Source organism: Portunus trituberculatus, chromosome 41 (assembly GCF_017591435.1).
Source record: "Portunus trituberculatus isolate SZX2019 chromosome 41, ASM1759143v1, whole genome shotgun sequence".
NCBI classification, from domain to species: Eukaryota; Metazoa; Arthropoda; class Malacostraca; order Decapoda; family Portunidae; genus Portunus; species Portunus trituberculatus.
This window is the reverse complement of record NC_059295.1, coordinates 41677782-41700281: the sequence shown is the minus strand read 5'-3', so window position 1 is coordinate 41700281 and position 22500 is coordinate 41677782. Positions and strand designations below refer to the sequence as shown.

The 22500-nt window shown below is 38.0% G+C and overlaps 1 protein-coding gene and 1 long non-coding RNA gene across 7 annotated transcripts in view; one reads left to right on the top strand and one right to left on the bottom strand.

Moving 5' to 3' along the window:
* Positions 1 to 22500, bottom strand: part of LOC123516452 — a 109896-nt gene that overhangs the window by 13314 nt on the left and 74082 nt on the right. The window contains exons 3-5 of one of the 4 annotated variants that reach the window (XR_006678193.1): positions 4388 to 4584; positions 1191 to 1321; positions 307 to 794 (exon numbers count right to left, since the gene is read on the bottom strand). This is a non-coding gene — a long non-coding RNA (uncharacterized LOC123516452). Of the gene's footprint in view, positions 1 to 306; positions 795 to 1190; positions 1322 to 3750; positions 3810 to 4387; positions 4588 to 22500 lie in introns of those variants that run through there. The other 3 variants (XR_006678190.1, XR_006678192.1, XR_006678191.1) reach the window with 3 other exon arrangements.
* LOC123516451 overlaps positions 1 to 22500 on the top strand; it is a 95264-nt gene that overhangs the window by 1309 nt on the left and 71455 nt on the right. For 2 of the 3 annotated variants that reach the window (XM_045275745.1, XM_045275747.1), the window contains exons 2-5: positions 2526 to 2711; positions 4394 to 4608; positions 5238 to 5295; positions 5402 to 5737. In XM_045275745.1, the coding sequence (XP_045131680.1) occupies positions 2526 to 2711; positions 4394 to 4608; positions 5238 to 5295; positions 5402 to 5737 (795 nt within the window). Of the gene's footprint in view, positions 1 to 2525; positions 2712 to 4373; positions 4609 to 5237; positions 5296 to 5401; positions 5738 to 22500 lie in introns of all 3 variants that reach the window. The other variant, XM_045275746.1, reaches the window with a different exon arrangement.

Here is a 22500-nt window from a genome sequence, read left to right as displayed (position 1 = left end):
CGCACAAAAGCTAAACTCAGTAGGCGCCACGAGTCGCGGGAAGCGTAGTGGATTAGTGGTGGTAGATTACATATTATTGTGACTAGTGGCAACATCAACCATGTGGATCTCGAGCTGCTATTAATAATTAGTCATTTTACGCCGATGGCGCTTCTCCACCATAATCAACACTCAATAATGATGATGAAGATGATGATGATGATGGTGATGATAATACCATTAAAATTAATAACAACAACAACAACAACAACAATAATAATAATAATAATAATAATAATAATAGAAATAGAAATAATAATAACAAAAAATAAATAAATAATAATAATAATAATAATAATAATAATTTGTTATTATCATGATAATTGTTATTAAACACCATGCAGGCTACAACTCACAAGTATACAGCTACTGAACTTATGACATACTAGTATAAATGCGATAATACCGAAGAAGGGAAGGAGCGCCCTTTCCTTTTTGTTAAACTGCTATCACTGGAACACTCAACACAGTGAGGACCTTTGGCTTGCAAGGCCGGCCCACAGGTGATTAGTCAAGGTAGAGTTGAAAGTCAGGAATCCTCTCAGTTATTTATCCCTTTCTCTGGTAAACCTCAGAATTCACTGCTTCTGTATTTTCACCTACTTAGGACTTGAATTAATTCAAGAGGGAAGTTTCAAGAAATTTATCTTACTCTTTTGGCAAACTCTCTCGAGTCTCGATCCTCTTCGGGAACTGGCATCTCAGTAGGCCTTTTTATTCAACAGTTTTCGTTGCCCTATGTGAGTTTCCAACTCCTTAAAAAAAAAAAAAAAAAAAAAAAAATATATATATATATATATATATATATATATATATATATATATATATATATCGTTTTCTTTCCAAGATTGTTGTAATCATCATTACCATTATCACAAGCATTTTTCTTCATTTTATCATAACTATTTAATTTATCATTGTAATCAATCATATTACTATGTCATAAAGATCACATGTATCTATACAATATAGAGCTCCTTGAATCGTCTGGTGATCCAATCCATCTATATTTTTCATAAATCAGAAGCGGAAGGGTTGAGCTCAGCATTTCAAATTAAATATAACCTTACAACAACAACAACAATTACTACTACTACTACTACTACTACTACTATTACTATTACCACTACAACTATAATTAGCCTACTCACTCTTGTGTCCTTGAAGTAGAACATTAGTGTTTGGTTTAGTCACGCCATATATTTCTGAAGGAATTTTTAAACTTGTTACGCGTGATGAACTAACTCCCAACCAGCTGTGGTGAAAAGACCTTGACCCTCACCTGAAAGAAAAAAAAAAAAAAAATTCTGAGAATGATAGCATAAAAGTATTGCACTCTCTATAACACACACACTGCTGCGGTGGTAAAAAATCGTCCATTCGCTGTCTGATCACCATCCAGAGAGAGAGAGAGAGAGAGAGAGAGAGAGAGAGAGAGAGAGAGAGAGAGAGAGAGAGAGAGAGAGAGCATTGTCAGCTTAGGCGTGTTTAAATAAATAAAATTTAAAGAATATTTTTACCTCGAATACTACAAGATAGCTACTATGTAAGCGAGCTAACAGCGTGTCCCGTCACTCAATCCAAAATCAATTTTGGTTAGCAAAACTAGCATTTGACGAAAAGAACACTCGAGCGGTTTGCTGAGCCATATAAATGAATGTAGGAATCATTTTCTTTTATCGGTACGGAGAGTCAACAGTGTGTGTGTGTGTGTGTGAAGCCGGGAGTGTGCCTGTCAAGGTCAGTGGAGACTTACCACGACTCCACGCACAGGTTAACACTTTGGCCAGCGAGGCAAGAAGCGTGGGAACAGTGGTATGTAGGATGGCTTAGTTTACAAGCTGAAGTCACTTCTAATTAAATACTTAGCACAGCCTACGTGCACCATAGCTTGCCGCGATAACGAAAAAAATAAATAAATTACGATAACCGATAAAACGGTAGGAATAACCTTATCGACGATAATCGATAATAAGCGATACATTTATCGTCCTATAACCGATAAACCAATAAACTAAAAAAAAATCGATGCTAGCATTAACAATATGGTCATAATAAAAAATAATAATAAAATGATCGATAATCGTAAGTTTGAAAAAGAAAAAAAAAGTATCAGCGATGTCGATGAATGGATAACGCGGGAAAAATAATGCTTAAATAACCGATGACGATATATAACGCCCATGTTACATTACATACCATAAAAATTACTACATTTCAAGACTTTCAAAATTATCAAGTACATAAGCTACTATCAGAATGGCATGAATATGATTATAAGGACCTATCATTATCTATGACTGCAATTTTGTCACTACCTGATGAAGCATTTCCGACTTCCACGCTTCATGTAGATACCACGTAGGAAATCCCGATCTCAGGCCAGTCAAATTAAATATAACACAATAATTCAGGAAAAAGTTGTTCCTTATTCTCAAATTTAATCAAAGCCTGTAATGTGTATACCAATCCCTTATGTTTGGCAGGAGCTCCCAGCATGCTCACATGGGCTCCTTACTCAGCTCGGGTCCGGCCGATCACGTCCTGTCATCACTGTCAACGCAGGTATCAAGCTGGGTGGAGTGGTATGATGAGCGTCCGGGGTCCACAGCAAGAGGTTGGATCTGTGTTCCTTCTGCCCTTGTTACTGCTACTACTACTCGCAATTTCAGGTGAATATTAGATAGGTAATAATGTTTAGTAATTACTTTCCTACAGTACTTTTAATGGTATTTGACTTTCTTTATTGTTACTAGTATGAAGTGTTTGCGCTGCTTCATACGACACGAGAACAAATGCAACTGTCTCTGCAACAACTACTACTACTACTACTAAGCAGCAGCAGCAGCAGCAGTAGTAGTAGTAGTAGTAGTAGTAGTAGTAGTAGTAGTAGTAGTAGTAGTAGTAGTAGTAGAACTAGCGGGTCTTGAGTTGACCAACCATCCCGCAGACCACTGGCATCTCAGAAAAGCGTGACTGATATGTTTTTTTTTAAGGATTTTTTTCTTGGGTAATGAAAGTGATTAATTAGTGTGATGCTTCGCTGTTACCGAAAAATTGATTATTTAGTGAAGCTTTATATCGGAAAAGTAAATAAATAAATAAAATAATAAATCGGGATGGAGAAAAAAATTGCCTTATTAAGAGATCTATGGGAAAATGGTGTTATATTTAATGATAGAAAAAATTAAGAAAAACATTATCTCAAATTCAAGGTATTTGCTAACTTAGCAAGATTCTTGGAAACGGTATATCTAGCAGCCATCTTGAACTTCTTTCATGTCAAGATAATTTCATAAAAGATAATCAGCGGACTATTTTTTTCCCTATATATTCCAACTTTAAGCTTAGTATCATTAGTTCATATGCTTCATATGTTTCTTCATTATTATCCGTTATGTGACCTCCTACGGTGCTGGCATTTGAGCTGTATTAAAACAGTATCTGTCCTCATCATACGTTATACAGGAAAAATAGCGAAGCGATATACTTTTTCACCAATGTGGTGGGCATTTTATACCTACTTGTCTCCTAACATATTACACTATTAACGTTTTTATTTATTTTTTTTATACCATGTGGGCTTTTCACGGGAATTTATGGGCTAAAGGGGATACTTTTTAGGGTACCTCCTATCTCAAAGCCCATCCGCTAGGAAACCGTTGCCCCGAGTGAGGAAGCCCAACCTACACTCGGACCATGGACAGGATTCGAACCCGCGCGCTTGGAGACCCCTCGGACCCCAAAGCACGCACGGTTCCACTGTACTACTGTAGTAGTAGTAGTAGTAGTAGTAGTAGTAGTAGTAGTAGCGGCGGCGGCGGCAGCAGTAGTAGTAGTAGTAGTAGTAGTAGTAGTAGTAGTAGTAGTAGTAGTAGCAGCAGCAGCAGCAGCAGCAGCAGCAGCAGCAGCAGCAGCAGGAGTAACGGCGGCGGCGGCGCACGTAGTAGTAGTAGTAGTAGTAGTAGTAGTAGTAGTAGCAGCAGCAGCAGCAGCAGCAGCAGCAGCAGCAGCAGCAGCAGCAGCAGCAGTAGTAGTCATAGTTGTTGTAGTAGTACAGTGGTTGTAAAAAAATAAAATTAAATTTTTACCTAAACCATAACCTAATTAGTACATATATTATACACACAAATCAAAATCTCACCCTAACTTTAGTGGCTCACCAAGGAGATAATGGCAGTGGCACACATTATGGGAATCGGTAGTCTACAGACACACTCAAATACACACAAACAACATTGAAATGACATACAAACAAATATTTCTAAAATTCATGTATTTTTTTTCCAGTGAAATCTCATTCACTTGACATGCTATCCTCAAACATTTTACAGTTCACTAATCTTACCTGCAGTGGTGGGTAACAACTGTGGTTGCTGGGGCACCAATGAAGTCTACGTGCAGTACAAACCCCCTGTCAGTGGCTGGTTCCACCACAAACGGGGATTTCTCTTTGAGCGTAGATACACAGTTGATACAGCTACAGCTGAGACACAGATGCATCATTTTCAGCTGAGGTACATGAAAAGAAAAGGGAACTGGCTCCTGCTAGAAAAGAAAAGAGGATGGGTGAGTTTGAGACACCTGATATTGGTTCTTCAACATAAGCTGTGAATTATATTGAAGTCTATCCACACTTATGTTCTGTAAAATATATTGTCAACAATATAGACAAATCATTGAATGGATTGTAAAAAATTCTATGCTAACACCTGGTGGTAAAGGATAGTCTCATGGATCAGCCTGCTACACCTAAGAAGGTTTAGCACAGCACAACTGCCCACACACACCAAGGTCATACACTATACATACCTTGATTCAAACCTGCCCCTTCATAATTTCATACAAGACTTAACTGGGTGTCAAAATGTATACTGTATGTGCATAGAATATTTTCTGCTTAAAATAATTTATACTCTCACCTCTAGGAATATCTGTATAAACTTGTTACATCTTATTTAAGAATATGGTTATATTAACAAATAACAATAATTTTCAATATTGGATTGAAAGATTTTGTACAATTACAAAATCTGCAACGAATAAAACTTTCATAATTATCTATTAAATTAGGCCAACATTGTAATTATTCTACAGTAAAACTCTATAGCTCAATATTATGGAAATTATGGATGATAACCATACATTTTATCTTCCTGTACATTTTAATTTTGGATGTTTCTTTTTTTTATATTCAGAATGTTCTCAGCAAAAGCAATCAAAACAGCACTGAACAGTTCATAGTTTCATGTCCAAGTAAGCATCCACAAGTTTATAAGATAAGATTGCAATAAGTGAACTATCTTCAAGCCAACAGAGTGAATAGGATAAAGATTTATAACTTTGTTTTTCTTTTCCTTAGCAGGACAGTGTTCATGCCAGACAGTAAAGGTGGAAGGATCATCATGTTGGAGTATTAATGGACAATATAATAAATCCTATAAGAATAGAAAGCTTCCAGGAAATCTCAACCGTACAAGGCCATATGACAGCAACAAGAGGCGTTCTCAGTGCCTGTTAGCAGAGCTCCAGCAGTGTCTTAATAATAATAAAGGCAGAAAAATAGATGATGGCTGTAAACAGTATATAAGACCCTTGATGAACAGCACTAAATTAATGCATAAATATGAGCACTACACATATCGCAAATATTATTACAATCTGATCAAGGCTGATGATCATGACTTCTGGCTGATTGGTGAGTGTTATACTGGAAGATGCATGTGCATTTGATAAAGGAAAAACTTCAACATTTACATGTTGAGTATTTGCTAATTTGTCTATTGATACTATATCTTCCATGCAATATAACTGCATTTATAAAGAAAATTCCATTCAACCACTTAATAAGCAGAGGTAAAACTGTGACAATGAGGCAAATTAAGTTTTAACTTAAGATGTAGCTCTGTCCTTTATCCTTTGTATAGTGGCTTCATATTTGCTCTTTTGGTACTCCCCCCCTCTATCAGTAAGCTACTAACCACTAATAGGTTTCACCAATTGTTCTCTACATTCCCTTATGCTGCTTTAATACAAATAATTTTTGTATGTCTGGCACATATAGCATGGCAGCTGCATGACACCTGGACATCTACGGTGACAGTGTGGTGTCTGACAAAAGGCTATTCCTCTCAACATCCACTTTGGTATCTCCTTGTCATATTTGTTAGTACACCACAGTCTCTCAGTGATGGAAAACATCATAACACTCATAAATTTAGTAAGAAAACTGAAAAGACATGTTTTCCTGATTACATTACTAAGAGAACTCATAAATTTTGTCAGAAAACTTAAGATATCTTTGGTTCTTTCATATTTTGATAGGAAAATTAATAAATTTTGTGAGGAAACTGAAGATACCTGTTCTTCTCAATATTTTACTAAGAAAACTCATTAATTTAGTAAGAAATGCCCCCCTTGCCACACACATGAAATACTGGATGCGAAGGTGTCCCATAACAGAACACAACCACCGAAACCGTTGTGTGGCAATCCTGCCATGGCGGTCTAGCTGGCAGTATGGCAAGGTGTGGCTGCTGTTCCAGCTTCTTATGAATACACCCGTAAGCGTCAATGTAGTACTAAACTGTGCGGCATGTCCCAGACGGGTAAAAAATCTCTTAAGAGAAAACAACCTTAGTATCCAAGCTGACATTCCATAAAGCCCCAATGCTTTCCTGACCTCCAACATTTCAAACAATTTGCCAATTTACTGTTTTTGCACCATGATGCCCTGTGATCCTGCCTGGCACACTTTGTTTGATTATGTGGACTTCATTTCCAAGAACATAAGCTTAAAACTCTCATTCATATGTTCACTCATCTATTTAGATGTTTCATTTATTCTTCATCCCCTTACCAACTTGCCAATGGTCCCTCTGTTCATTATTTTTCCATTCATAAACCTGTACACAAGCTTGGGCTTCTCTTTACATTTCTTCACTACATCCTTTTCAAACTTCTTCTCCTCCTCTCTTCTTATTCTAACATACTCATTTCTTGCTTCTTTATCATGCCCTCTATTACTTTCATTTTACTGCTTTTTTGGTTTCCCCCACACTACACACTTTAAATTTTGCACATCTGGCATTATACCAATTATGTTTGTTCTTCCTTACTTTATATAATAGGACATACTTTTGGATATCCTTATTGTACTATTCCAGGAATGTTTCATATTTCTTTTCTACTTTCCTGCTCTCCATAAGTCTCTTCCAATCAATAGCCCCAAAGAATTTTCTTAATTCTCCAAAACTTGTCCTGGCATGATTAAATCTCCCATTTTTGTGATTCTTTTTGAATGCTAAAACCTTAAGTCTTTGCAGTTCCACTTCTAATACATCACTTTTTTTCAATTGTGCTTAAGTATTCAGGATTGGACAGGGTTCCATATTTTCCGAGGAGGAGGGAGGAATACCAAGTCCAACACACACGGTTTCTCCTTCCCTTCATCCCTTATGAATTCATCTACCCATTGATCCAATGTATTCACCATTGCTAGTGGTAGCACTTTACTCCACAGTTCAGCATTTCCATTTACTTCCATTTCCTCCCATCTTACATTTTTTAGTTAAAGTCCCCCACTAATAGTATTTTACTGTTCTTCCATATCATGTTGTTTAAGCATTTCAACACTTGCTTCTACAATCCCATATGTTCTTCCAACCTTGTCTTCTTCAGTGGCACGTACGTTATTACAACCCTCCTTTTTTCCCTTCCACTGGTCCTAATTATTATACCTTTGACCTCCATAATGCCATCTTATACTGTGTTTCTTCCACATATATATCATCTCAAACTATTATCACTGTTCCTCCTCCTCCTTTTCCCTTTATATCTCTCCTCAAAGTATTTTATCCATTTTCCTTAAAGCTTACACAAACTTCTCTTTGGTCTACTTTCTCTTACATAATTTCTGAATTCCAGTACATATCCAGTTTGTATCTTAAAGTACTTTTGATTCTGTCTACAACTGAGGTTTTTCTATCTCGTCTTTCTTTTCCCATATGTACCACTTCCTCAGCCTCATATCTAGTACACTCCCATAAAATTTCCTCTTCTTTGTCTCTGTCCTTCTTTAATTTCTTTTCTTTACTTCATTTTTCAGTTCCCTCTATTTTCCCCTTTCTTCATCCATATAACTTTTTTTCCAAACATTATTATATTCTGAACTTTCATCCAGTTTCCCTATTCTCGCTGGTATTTCTTCTACCATATCTTGTGATCTCATTTTAACTTTAAATGGTCTTTTACCTCCCTCACCATATTTTCCAACTATATTCTTTTTGTTTCAATCCCTGTTCCTCATCTTAGACCATAATAATAATTTTCCTTACCAACTCATTCTTTCCCTTTCTCTCACAAACTTAACAGGGGTTTTCTTCTCTTATACAGTCAACCCCATTAAGTCAGATCTGAATAAGCCAGATATTGGGTGTCAGACACTTTCAGGACCTTTCATTTTTTTCCTTTTTATATATGTTCTATTCCAAGTACATTAGTAAGCATTTTTTTGCACTTTGATTGAGTAAGTTTTAGTCACTTAGCTTATGAATTGGCTAAGATACCCCTGATAACTTTAACATTGGCCATTTGAGACACAAAACGAGTGTGTGTGCTAGCACCAAGATCAGTGTTAACACAGCTGAATTGGCAGGTGCATGGTAGTTTGCCTTGGCTTTCATTTGCTCTGTAGCCCTTATTGTTGCTTTTGTAATTCTACCACGGCTTTCAAAACCAAGGCTGTGCATGTGTATTTACCTAGTTGTATTATACAGGGTTCGAGCAGGGCTCATAGTGTCCTGTCTCCATGTCTCCATTTATGTAATTTTTCCTTGAAGTTATCCACATTATGTGCTGTAACAACTTCATTATTCAATGCATTCCACTTTTCCACCATTCTGTGTGGAAAACTGTATTTTCCAATATCATTCACACACTGCGTCATACTGATCTTTACATGTCCTCTTGTTCTTCCATCTTCTTCTGTCACCAGCACCAGGTCTTCCTTGTCTATCTTTTCAATACCATTGACTATCTTATAAATTATTATTAGGTAGCCCTGTTCTCTTCTATCTTGTAAGGTTGGTAGTCCTATTTCCTTCAGTCGTTCTTCATATGTTAGGTCCTTTAGTTCTGGCACCATCTTTGTAACTATCCTCTGGATCCATTCTAATCTTCTTACATCCTTTTTCAAGCTCGGTGACCACACCACTACTGCACTTTGGATGTATCATACTCGTAATAATTTTTTTCATCATATCCTTGTCCAAGTATTGAAATGCTACCCTAATATTAGTCAACATTTTATACATTGATCCAAATATCTTACTTATGAGATTTTTGGGACTCAAAATTTCCCAGATCTTTTTCCTCTTTAATCTTCCTTATTTGTTCCTGTCCCATCAAATAATTTCATACTGGTCTTCTTTTCCTCTTTCCTAGTTCTATTATGTGACATTTCTTGGTATTAAACTCCAGTTTCCACTTCCTACTCCACTCAGATCTTGTTTATATCTTCCTGTAACAGCAGACAGTCCTCTCTGGTTTTGATAACTCTTAGCAGCTTTGCATCATCAGCAAATAAATTAATATAACTGTTTATCACAATGTGAATGTCTTTTACATAAATACATAAACCTAAAACATAATGGGGGCTAACACTGACCCTTGTGGCACTCTGCTTGTTACTTTACCCTAAGATGAATATGTTTCTCTGATCACAGTTCTCATTTCCCTATCCTTCAAATAATCTCTTGTCCATTCGAGCTAAGTTCCTCGCAGTCCTCCTATGTTCTCTAGTTTCCAAAGTAGTCTTTATCTCATGTTTCCTTTCCGACCACTCTATTGCTGCTGTGGTAGACGGCTACTGTTCTTCTCCTAAACCTATTAATAGTGGTGTTCCTCAGGGTTCTGTCCTGTCACCCACTCTCTTTCTATTATTCATTAATGACCTTCTTAACCAAACTTCTTGCCCTATCCACTCCTACGCTGATGATACCACCCTACATCTTTCCACGTTCTTTCAGAGACGTCCAACCCTTCAGGAAATTAACAGATCACGCGGGGACACCACGGAACACCTGACTTCCGATCTTTCTAAGATTTCCGATTGGGGCAGAGAAAATCTAGTAGTTTTCAATGCCTCAAAAACTCAATTCCTCCATCTATCAACTCGACACAACCTTCCAAACAACTATCCCCTCTTCTTCAATGACACTCAACTGTCTTCCTCTTCCACAATGAATATCCTTGGTCTGTCCTTTGCTCATAATCTTAACTGGAAACTTCACATCTCATCTCTTGCTAAAACAGCTTCTATGAAGTTAGGTGTTCTGAGGCGTCTCCGCCAGTTTTTCTCGCCCTCCAACTGCTTACTCTGTATAAGGGCCTTATCCGTCCCTGTATGGAGTACTCTTCGCATGTTTGGGGGTTCCAGTCACACAGCTTTGCTTGATAGGGTGGAATCGAAAGCTCTTCGTCTCATCAACTCCCCTCCTCTGACTAACTGTCTTCAGTCTCTTTCTCACCGCCGAAATGTTGCATCCCTTTCTATATTTTATCGCTATTTTCATGGTAACTGTTCTACTGATCTTGCTAACTGCATGCCTCCCCTCCTCCTGCGGCCATGCTGCACAAGGCTTTCTTCTTCCTCTCATCCCTATTCTGTCCAACTCTTTAATGCAAGAGTTAACCAGTACGCTCAATCATTCATCCCTTTCACTGGTAAACTCTGGAACTCCCTCCCTGCATCTGTATTTCCAAATTCCTACAACTTGTCTTCTTTTAAGAGGGAGGTATCGAGGCATTTGCTCCCCTAATTCTGGCTGACGGTTTTGGCACTTTTTGTACTCTTTGGAGAGCCAGCGTTCAAGTGGGCTTTTTTCTAACTTTCTTTTTTTTGCCCTTGGCTGGCCCTCTTCCCTACGTAAAAAAAAAAAAATGAGGGACTTTATCAAAAGCTTTTTTTAAATCCAAGTACTGTCATACCTCGCCCAACACGACAGTTACGTTCCTGAGCTCGTTGTGCACGGCGAGATTCGTGTTGGGCGAATAATAGGCCCTATGGGAAAATAAGGGTTAGGTTCCCAGATTCTCCAAAAAAAAAAAAAAAAAAAAAAAAAAAAACTTTTTTACCAAAAAGACTGAAAAAACCAACAACAAATGAAGTACCAAACATACATTTTATTTAACTACAGTACTAGTACAGTAATACTCTGCTTAACGAACAGGATAGGGGGTGTCAAAGCTGTTTGTAGAGCGGAAATTCGTTAAGCGGACGTAATTTTCCCATAGGAAATAATAGAAATGGGGGGATGCGTTCTGGGCTGATCCCGAACATACCACATGGGTAAAATAACAAAAATATATATATATTTCTATTAGCTTTTTACAAGCCTCGTCCCCAAGAAAGGATTGTTTTGTAATGCATAAAGTGAAATCTTACATGGAATACCAAAAAAATAAAGCAGAGATGATGAGATCAGTCACAGAGGCTGGAGACTCCAGCGAGTTGGCCGCTTCTTCTTCTTGTGACCTTTTTAGCTTGGCATGTTGTCTTTCACCACGATATTACATTTGTTTCCATTTCTCTATTGCCTGCTATAATGGATATCATATCTTAGTATTCATATACGCTCATGCCATGAGGATAACCTGGACTCCGTGGCAATGAGTGATAGTGAATTACTAATGAAATACCGCGGTATTTCATTAGTAATTCACTATCACTCATTGCCACGGAGTCCAGGTTATCCTCATGGCATGAGCGTATATGAATACTAAGATATGATATCCATTATAGCAGGCAATAGAGAAATGGAAACAAATGTAATATCGTGGTGAAAGACAACACGCCAAGCTAAAAAGGTCACAAGAAGTGGCCAAGTTGCCGGAGTCTCTGCCCTCTGTGGCCGATCTCATCATCTCTGCTTTATTTATTGGTATTCCATGTAAGGTTTCACTTTATGTATTGCAAAACAATCCTTTCTTGGGGGAAAGGTATGTAAAAAAAACTAATAAAAATGTTTTGTGGGCATATATGCATATATAAGACAGTAACACCATCTCCAGAGGTGGTGTTCCCAGCAACCTCAGAGCAACCTTGTCACCGTCCCTCCAAGCGTTCATGGAAGCCATTTCATGGCAGGAGATTGCTCTGAGGTTGTTAAAGAATCTTGGATCTAGCTCCAGGAGCGCTAGAGAGAGGCGGGGAGCCAGACAATTACAGCAAAGCTGCCGCATTTGGTCCCTCACCCGGCAAATTCAAACCCAGAATATTTGCTAAAATGGATGTGGTTGTACATTATGCGGACTTTTTGGTCTAACTTTAAATAGTACATTAAACCAGAAATTTGTTAGACGAACATTCATTAAGCGGAGTATTACTGTACCTTATTTAGTTTATTTGCTGGTTGAAGAGGGCTTGAAATATGAAGTGATGGGCCTCTGACTGGCCATGGCTAAGATGAAATCATGATAGCGCAAGGGAACCACGTCTGCACACAACAACAACACGACAAGGAGAGAGTGAGTGGCACGAGGCAGCGTGCTACCGCAAGCCCTGGGGTGAGTCCAAGACGCTTGGGAGAGGAGGTCGTGTGCATCCACCAGGACCAGCCTTTGGAAGATTCAAATGGAGACCAAATCGTGCAGTCGCAATTCAAAGTCGTGCTCGGCGAAATATGGTATATTTTACCGATTCGTGTATACGTGAGATTCGTGTTCGGCGAGGTATGACAGTATACTGTGTCCACCCATCCATCTCTGCTTTCCAGTCCTGCAATGACTCTCGAGTAGAAGCTTAATAAGTTTGATACTCATGACCTCCCTGTCCTGAACCCAAATTGTCTGTTCAATATGACTTCTTCCTCTTCCAGAAATTTAACCCACTTTTCTTAGATAATTATTTCACACAACTTCCCCAAAACACTTGTATGTGACACTCGTCTGTAGTTTAGTGGTTCAGTTGTCTTTCATCCTTTCAATATCGGTATTGCAGGGGTCAGATTTTATTGTATGATCACTCCAAGATCATTTTCCTCTTTAGTCTTCATTATTTGCTCCTCCCCCATCAAATAGTTCCATCCTGGTTTTCTTACTCTTTCCTAGTTCCATGATGTGGCATTTCTTGGCATTAAACTCCAATTTTCACTTCTTGCTCCATTCATGGATCTTGTTTAAATCTTCGCAGACAGTCCTCTTTAATTTTGATAACTCTTAGCAACTTTGCATCATCAGCGAATAAATTCATTTAACTGTTTATTCCAACGTGAAAGTCGTTTACATAAACTTGAAACATAATGGGGGCTAACACTGACCCTTGTGGCACTCCGCTAGTTACTTTACCCCAAGATGACTATGTATCTCTAATCGCAGTTCTCATTTCCCTATCCTTCAAATAGTCTCTTGTCCATTCGAGTAAGGTTCCACGCAGTCCTCCTATGTACTCTAGTTTTCAAAGAAGTCTTCTGTGTGGGACTTTATCAAAAGCCTTTTTAATGTCCAGGTATATTGTGTCTATCCATCCATCTCAGTTTTCAAGTCCTGCAATAACTTTCAAGTAGAAGCTTAACAAGTTTGATACACATGATCGCCCTGTCCTGAACCCAAATTGTATGTTCGATATGACTTGCTCCTTTTCCAGAAATTTAACTCATTTTTCTTTGATAATTATTTCACATAACTTCCCTACGACACTTGTAAGTGACGCTGGTCTATAGTTTAGTGGTTCAGTTGCCTTTTCTCCTTTAAATATCGGTATTACGTTGGCTCTCTTCCACTCTAGTGGAACTCTCCCTTCATTTATTGAACTTTTAATTATTTCCCAAATTGGATCCAGTAGAATAAGTCCTCGTTATATGGTACATATGCGTTCCTGAAAACCTTACCGGAAATTGAAATTACTGTATACCGAACACATTATAACATGTAATAATAGGGATTGCGTTCCAGCACATAAAAAGTCATCCCTACAGAAATTAAAATACATGAAAATAATCATAAAAAAAATGTGAAGTACTGCGCAAAAGAAATAAACAAAATGTTTTTATAAACCTTTCACTTGCCATGTATTCTATCAGATTATGTCCCTCCCGAGGCTAAGGGACAGTAGGGATATTAGCCCTCACTCATCTTCGGCTGAGTGGGCAGACAAGGATAAGACCAAGGTAAAATGGGTATTCGTTTTATCTTGGATAAGACGTTATCGTCTGTACTGTCGGAAACATATGTGGAAGGGCCAGCTGTAGCAGGGTCAGCAGGTGTGGCAGGGACGACATGTCTGATTGACTTCAAGAACGAGTAGATGGAGGACTGTTTGTCTTTTCTTGTTTTTTTTCATCATAGATTTCTTGATAAATCTTGACACTTTTCTCTACATCATGAGCCACTTTGCTACTCCTGGCAGGATTTGGGTCACGTTCCTTCAGGGTTTCCAGAGCTTTTTTGATACTACCGAGACATTCTCTAAGAGTTGTGATGTACAGGCCACGCACAGGATCTTCTTCCTCGTCTTCCTCTTTTTCTGCCTCCTGTGGTGCCTTGTCTATCTCTATAAGTTCATCATTTGAGAGAGGTTCAGCATGGCTTTCCAAAAGATCTTGAACATCATCATCATCAACTTCATCGAAGCCAGGCCTATTGCACAGATTTACTATGTCATTTCTGATCGCACTTATGTAGTCCTAAGTGAAGCCTAGAAAGTCATGCATGCCTTCTGGCCATACTTTATTCCATGCCAAGTTCATGGTAGACGTCTTCACATTGGCCCAAGATGACTTGATGTTATCTAAGGCGTGCTTGATATTATATGATTTCCACCATTCTTTGATAGTGGGCTTGCCAGGTCCATTTGTGCCCTTTATCAGTTGCTGCATGGTTTGCCGCTGCTAGTAGGCTTTGAATGTTTGCCATGATTGTTATGAACATATTTGTGCTTACAATAGACCCTTTAATATTCCATTTATTCATCTAATTAGTAATGCACGTAAGTAATAAATACGTAATGCAGTTAATAAAAAAAAAGGGGGGAAGGGGAAGAGATAACAGGCTCCAAGAGTGGTCAAGTTAAAGTCAGTACTGTGAGTGGCGGGGAGGTGTGGCGTGGGTGATGTCATAACCCCTGCTCCCCCGTGCTGTACCCTCTTGGATGACATGAGCGGATACCGTATCTGTGAATTTTTCTTACCGTATATTGAATCAAGGGTAGTAATTTCCAAATACCGTAACTGTGAATTTACCAGATAAAGAACTACCATATAACGAGAACTTACTGTAATTGCTCTTTATATTCTTTTAACACTCAGCCTAATACACCACATGTTTGTGTATTTACCTAGTTGTAGTTTTACAGGGCCTGGGCTTTACACTCGTGTGGCCCCATCTCCATATCCAATTTTTCTTTAAAACTATGCACGCTCGTTGCTGTTTCAAGTTTCAACACATCTTTGCAGGAAACTATATTTTTTAACATCTCTCAGACATCTTCCCTTCCTCAGTTTTTTACTATGCGATCTTGTGCTTCAAATGTCATATTCTTCTCTCAGGATCAGTTTCTTATTATCCACTTGATCCATTCCGTTGATCAATTTATAAACTTGTATCAGATCCCCTCTATTCCTTCTCTGTTCCAGGGTTGATAGATCCATAGCCTTTAGTCTCTCCTCATATGTCATCCCTTCAAATTCTAGAACCATTCTTGTAGCCATTTTTTGTAGTCTCTCCGACTTCCTTATGTGTTTTTTTTTATTTTTTTTATGGGGGTCCACACAACTCCTGCATATTTCAATCTGGGTCTTATTATAGTACTTATCAATTTCTTCATCATTTCTTTGTCCATATTCCTTAGCAAATGTGTATTTACCTAGTTGTAGTTTTATAAGGACTGAACTTTATGCTCGTTTGGCCCCGTCTCCATATCTACACTTATCTAATTTTTCTTTAAAACTATGCACACTTTGCTGACACCACTTCCTCACTCAAACTGTTCCAAGTCTCAACACATCTTTGCAGGAAACAAAATTTTTTAACATTTCTCAGACATCTTCCTTTCCTCAGTTTCTTACTATGCGATCTTGTGCTTCTGTCATATTCTTCTCTCAGGATTAGTTTCTCATTATCCACTTGATCCATTCTGTTAGTCAATTTATAAACTTGTATCAGATCCCCTCTCTCTCTTCTTTGTTCCAAGGTTGGTAGATCCATAGCTTTTAGTCTCTCCTCATATGTCATCCCTTTAAATTCTGGAACCATTCTTGTAGCCATGTTTTGTAGTCTCTCCAATTTCCTTATGTGTTTCTTTTTATGGGGGTCCATACAACTCCTACATATTCCAATCTAGGTCTTATTTTAGTACTTATCAATTTCTTCATCATTTCTTTGTACATATAATGAAATGCTAATCCAATATTCCTTAGCAAATCATGTCTCTCTGAAAATTCTATCAATATGGCTTACCGGTTGATTGTTTTCTTCCATTGTCACTCCCAAGTCCTTTTCCTTTTTTACTTTTTCTAGTTCTACTCCATCTCCCATCTTATAGATTCCCACTGGTCATCTTTCACTTTTTCCCATTTCCATGACATGGCTTTTGTCCACATTGAATTCCATCTCCCATTTTTTACTCCATTTCCAGATCTTGTTTAAGTCTTCCTGTAGTATTTCACAACCTTCTTTTTGTTTAATGACTCTGCACAGTTTCACATGATCTGCAAACAGATTTATGTAGCTGTTCACTCCCTCTGGCATGTCATTTATATATACGAGAAAAAGTATTGGCGCCAATACTGACCCCTGTGGCACTCCGCTGTCTACTGCTCTCCACTTGGACTTCATATCTTTAACTATCGTCTTTATTTCTCTCCCCCTCAAGTACTTTTTCATCCATCTCAATGTGCTTCCTTTTAAGCCACCCTTCTCCTCTAACTTCCATAGTAATCTTTCATGTGGCACTTTATCAAACGCCTTTTTTAAATCTAAATAAATACAGTCAATCCATCCCTATCTCTCTTGTATTTTATCAACTATTCTAGAGTAGAAACTCAATAAATTTGTTACACATGACCGACCCTTTCTAAAACCAAATTTGCTATTTGATAATAATTTGTTGTCTTCAAGAAACTCAATCCATTGTTTCTTTACTACTCTTTCACACATCTTGCATATTACACTAGTTAGTGATACCGGTCTGTAATTTAAAGGTTCTTCCTTCCTTCCACTCTTATATATGGGAACCACCTCAGCTCTTTTCCATTCTACTGGTACTGTTCCATTTTCTATTGAGCATTTTATGATGTTGCATATAGGACTTGCTAGTTCTTTTCTATATTCTTTTAATATTCTGCCTGAGACTTCATCTGGTCCCATTGCCTTCTCCTAATGTAATTCTGTGTGTGTGTGTGTGTGTGTGTGTGTGTGTGTGTGTGTGTGTGTGTGTGTGTGTGTGTGTGTGTGTGTGTGTTTGTGTGTGTGTGTGTGTGTGTGTGTGTGTATTTACCTAGTTGTATTGTACAGGGTTCAAGTGGGGTTCATAGTGTCCTGTCTCTATATCTCCATTTATCCAATTTTTTTTTTTTTTTATAAGTTATGCACAATATGTGCTGTAACTTCATTACTCAATGCATTCCTCTTTTCCACTGTTCTATGAGGAAAATGTATTTTCCAATATCTTTCACACACTGTCTAATCCTAATCTTCATTACATGTCCTCTTGTCCTTCTAGCTTCTGTCTTCCTAGTTTATTTATTCAAAGACATTTACTATTTTATACGTTGTTCTTAGGTCTCCTTGTTCTCTTCTATCCTCTAAGATTGGCAGTCCCATTTCCTTCAGCCTTTCCTCATATGTTAGGACCTTTAGTTCCATCACCATCTTTGTAACTATCTTCTAGATCCATTATAATCCTCTTATATCTGTTTTTGTGGTCAACGACCACACCACTGCTGAATATTCCAACTTGAGATGTACTATGCTCATAATAATTATTTTCATCATATCTTTGTCCATGAATTGAAATTTTACTCTAATATTTGTCAACATTTTATATGCTAATCCAAATAGCTTACTTATGTGTTTTACGGGGTTTAGATTTTCCTGTATAATCACTCCAAGATCTTCCTCTTTAGTCTTCATTATTTGTTTCTCACCCATCAAGTAGTTCTATACCAGTCTTCTCTTAGTCTTACCCAATTCAATTATGTGACATTTCTTGGCACTGAACTCTAATTTTCACTTCTTACTCCACTTGTAGATTTTGTTTATATCTTCCTGCAGCAGCAAACAGTCTTCTCTGGTTTTGATTACTCTTAGTAATTTTGCATCATCAGCAAACAAATTAATATAACTGGATACTCCATTTTGTATGTCACTTACATGTACCTGGAACATAATGGGCGCCTAACACTGACCATTGTGGTACTCCAGTTGTTACTTTACCTTAAGATGAGTATGTATCTCTGATCATGGTTTTCATCTCTCTCTCCTTCAAGTAATCTCTTAAACAATTTAACAAAGTTCCTCTCAGTCCTCCTATACTCTCTAACCTCCAAAGCAGTCTGCTTTGAGGGACTTTTATCAAAAGCCTTTTATAAATCCAGGTATACCATGTCCACGCATCCATCTCTGTTCTCCAGTCCTTCTATTACTCTTCAGTAGAAACTTAATAAGTTTGACACACATGACCATCCTGTCCAGATCCCAAATTGTCTGTTCGATATAACTTGTTCTTCTTCCAGATATTTAACCCTCTTATGTCAAGCACGATCGTGGCACTTTTCAAATATCGTGCTCCTTTTATGTCACATGGTTCGTTTATGCTTGAGGCTATCGGCCAAATATCAAGGCCCTTTGATTTCAAGATGGTGGACACTTAGGGCTGTACTTTTAAAACAGTTCGCCTGGCGTGTCTTTCGTTTTTGCCTGGCTTTCCGCAATTTGGTACTATTAAAAGCAGAAACAGGTTTCACCTGGCGTAAAACAGATAAGCCTGGCATAGAAATTGTATTGGAAAAGGCTGGCAAACGAAAGTCAACAAGAGGCCTCCCTTTTCCCTCGATTGACGAACTTTTTTTTCCTTCAAGTAACAAATTGTGCATTGTTTTATGCATATCCCAATATAGAAATGACAGTGTTATTTTTAACAGCTCTGAATATCACACGCCTGTTTATGATAATGTGTATTTACGTAGCTTTTTGAAGAGCGTCAAGGTTGCAGTGAGAGCTCACGACACCTCCATTCCTCCAGCTTGTTGTGGTGAGTTATTTTATACTGTTTTTCTGGTTCTAGAGTTCATTGTTCTCTTAACAAGTGTTACCATTAATGTTTTGAAGATTGAATATTTATCATGAGCTATTGCATTGAGGGTTCATATATCCAGGTGCTGTAAAGTGAGGTGTGTCAATATCACGCCTGTTGCCCTACTACTGTCTCTCCTCACTATTTTCATTATATCAGTTATAGTAAACCAAGCTTTCACTCTTTTATTGTAGCAATAAAATAAGGCTTACATGCTCAGGTGCTTGAAAGTGAAGTTTGTCATGATGCTACCCAATGTGCCCTGCCTTGCCCTGCCCTGCCTCATTAGTAAAATTATTGTTTAACTTTGATGTAATTTTAAAACACACCCTTCACTTCACAACAACATAATGATGTATAATTATTTTGACATGTTATTACAACCCCAAAGTGAGTGAACAAATGGTCTTCTTCATTACAGTTTTGATTGAAATTTAGGTTTGTTGAGCTAATGTATGTTGGTTTGGATTACATTATTACATTGCTGTGGTTCAATTAGGCTAAGCCAGGTTGAGGAGGCTTTTGTCAAATATACATGTACATATCTTAACAGAAATTACTGTTAAGTGTCATTTATATATATATTATATACATTTTTTTTTTCAGATTATGGATGACCTGTGAGAATTTGAGGTGTTTGAAGTGATAGATGATGCAGAACAAGAAAGGATCAGACTGCCCAGAAGAATTGTGAAGAACCGTTTGGACTTTTTGCAAGCTTAACTGAAGAAGAATTTACACACAGGTTTAGAATAGGCAAGGAAATTGCAAGATCTTTGCTTGCTGATCTACATTTGCCAGAGGCAAATGATTCAAGAGATTAGTGTAAAATACCATAACTAATAATGACATATGGTAAATACACATACGAAATGATTAAATAGGCATTCCTTTGTCAACAAAATTTTTATACACTATCATGTATAAAATCATAAAATACCATTTTAATAAAGTAAAAACACCTTTCCCATAATTAAGAAAAATATTAGTTTGATACACAAAGTAACTAATTCATCAAATATTAACGAATATCTTTCCATTCTGTAGGGTGTCCTGTGCCAGCACACCTTTAACTCCTCATCACCTTACAGTTGATGGCAACTGGTGACTTGCAGCTCACAATTGGGGATACTTTTGATGTATCTCAACAGTTTGTAAGCTCGTGCGCCTCACACACTGTACGTGCCATTGCTGCTTTATTTCAGCAACATGTAAACTTCCCTGAGAGACATCAGCTGCAAGCTATAAAGGACAACTTTTCTGCTATTTCTGGGATCCCCAGTGTTATTGGGGCAATAGATTGTACACACATTCCTATTCAGTGTCCAGGTGGTCCTCAAACAGAACTGTATAGATGCAGAAAGGGTTATTTTTCACTAAATGTACAAGCAGTGTGTGGGCCAGACTTGAGTTTTTATAATGTAGTTTGTCAGTGCATGACAGAAGGATACAGTAAGTCCTCGTTATATGGTAGTTCTTTATCTGGTAAATTCACAGTTACGGTATTTTGAAATTACTACCCTCAATTCGATATATGGTAAGAAAAATTCACAGATATGGTATCTGCTCATGTCATCCGAGAGGGCCCAGCGCAAGGGAGCAGGGATGACGACATCATCCATGCCACATCTCCCCAACACTCATAGTATTGACTTTAACTTGAGCACCCTTGGAGCCTATTATCTCTTCCCCTCCCCCCCTTTTATTAACTGCATTACATATTACTTACATACATTACTAATTAGATGAATAAAGGGTCTATTGTAAGCACAAATATATTCATAATAATCATGGCAAACACTAAAGACCTACTACCAGCGCCGAATCACGCAACAACTGATAAAGGGTACAGATGGGCCTGGCAAGCCCACTATCAGTGAATGGTGGAAGTCGTATAACATCAAGCACGCCTTAGATAACATCAAGTCACCTTGGGACGAAGTGAAGATGTCTACCATGAACTTGGCGTGCCACTCACAGTACTGACTTTAACTTGACCACCCTCGGAGCCAATTATCTCTTCCCCTGGCCCCCTCTTTTTTTTTAACTGCATTACATATTACTTACGTGCATTACTAATTAGATGAATAAATGGAATATTAAAGGGTCTATTGTAAGCATAAATATATTCAAAATAACCATGGCAAACAGTAAAAGCCTACTACCAGCAGCGAGCCATACAGCAACTGATAAAGGGCACAGATGGGCCTGGCAGACCCACTATCAGTGAATGGTGGAAGTTGTATAACATCAAGCACGCCTTAGATAACACCAAGTCATCTTGGGACGAAGTGAAGACGTTTACCATGAACTTGGCATGGCATAAAGTATGGCCAGAATGTGTGCATGACTTCCCAGGCTTCTCTGAAGATGACATTGGTGCGATCAGAAATGACAGAGTAAATCTGTGCCATAGGGCTGGCTTTGATGAAGTTGATAATGATGATGTTCAAGATCTTTTGGAAAACCATGCTGCATCTCTCTCAAATGATGAACTTACAGAGCTAAACAAGGCATCACAGGAGGCAGAAAAAGAGGGAGACAAGGAAGAACCTGTGCGTGGCCTGGACATCAAAACTCTAAGAGAATGTCTCGGTGGTATTGAAAAAAGCTCTGGAAACCCTGAAGGAACGTAACCAAATCCTGCCAGAAGCAAAGTGGCTCATGACGTAGAGAAAAGTGTCAAGATTTATCAATAAATCTATGATGAAAAAACAAGAAAAACTAAACAGTCCTCTATCTACTCGTTCTTCAAGCCAGTCAGACGTCGTCCCTATTACACCTGCCGACCCTGCTACAGCTGGCCCTTCTATATCTGTTTCCGACAGTGCAGACAACGACGTCTCCTTGTCTACCCACTCGGCGGAAGATGAGTAAGGGCTGAAATCCCTACTGTCCCTTAGCCTCGGGAAGGACATCATCTGATAGAATACATGGAGATTAAAAGGTAAATAAAAACATTTTCTGTTTATTTCTTTTGCGCAGTACTTTTTTTTTTTTTTTTTCTAATGATTATTTTCATGTATTTTAATTTCTGTATGGGTGACTTTTGACGTGCTGGAACGCATTCCCTATTATTACATATTATAATGGGTTTGGTATATGGGAAATTCGATATGCGGTAAGGTTTTCAGGAACGCATATGTACTGTATAACGAGGACTTACTGTA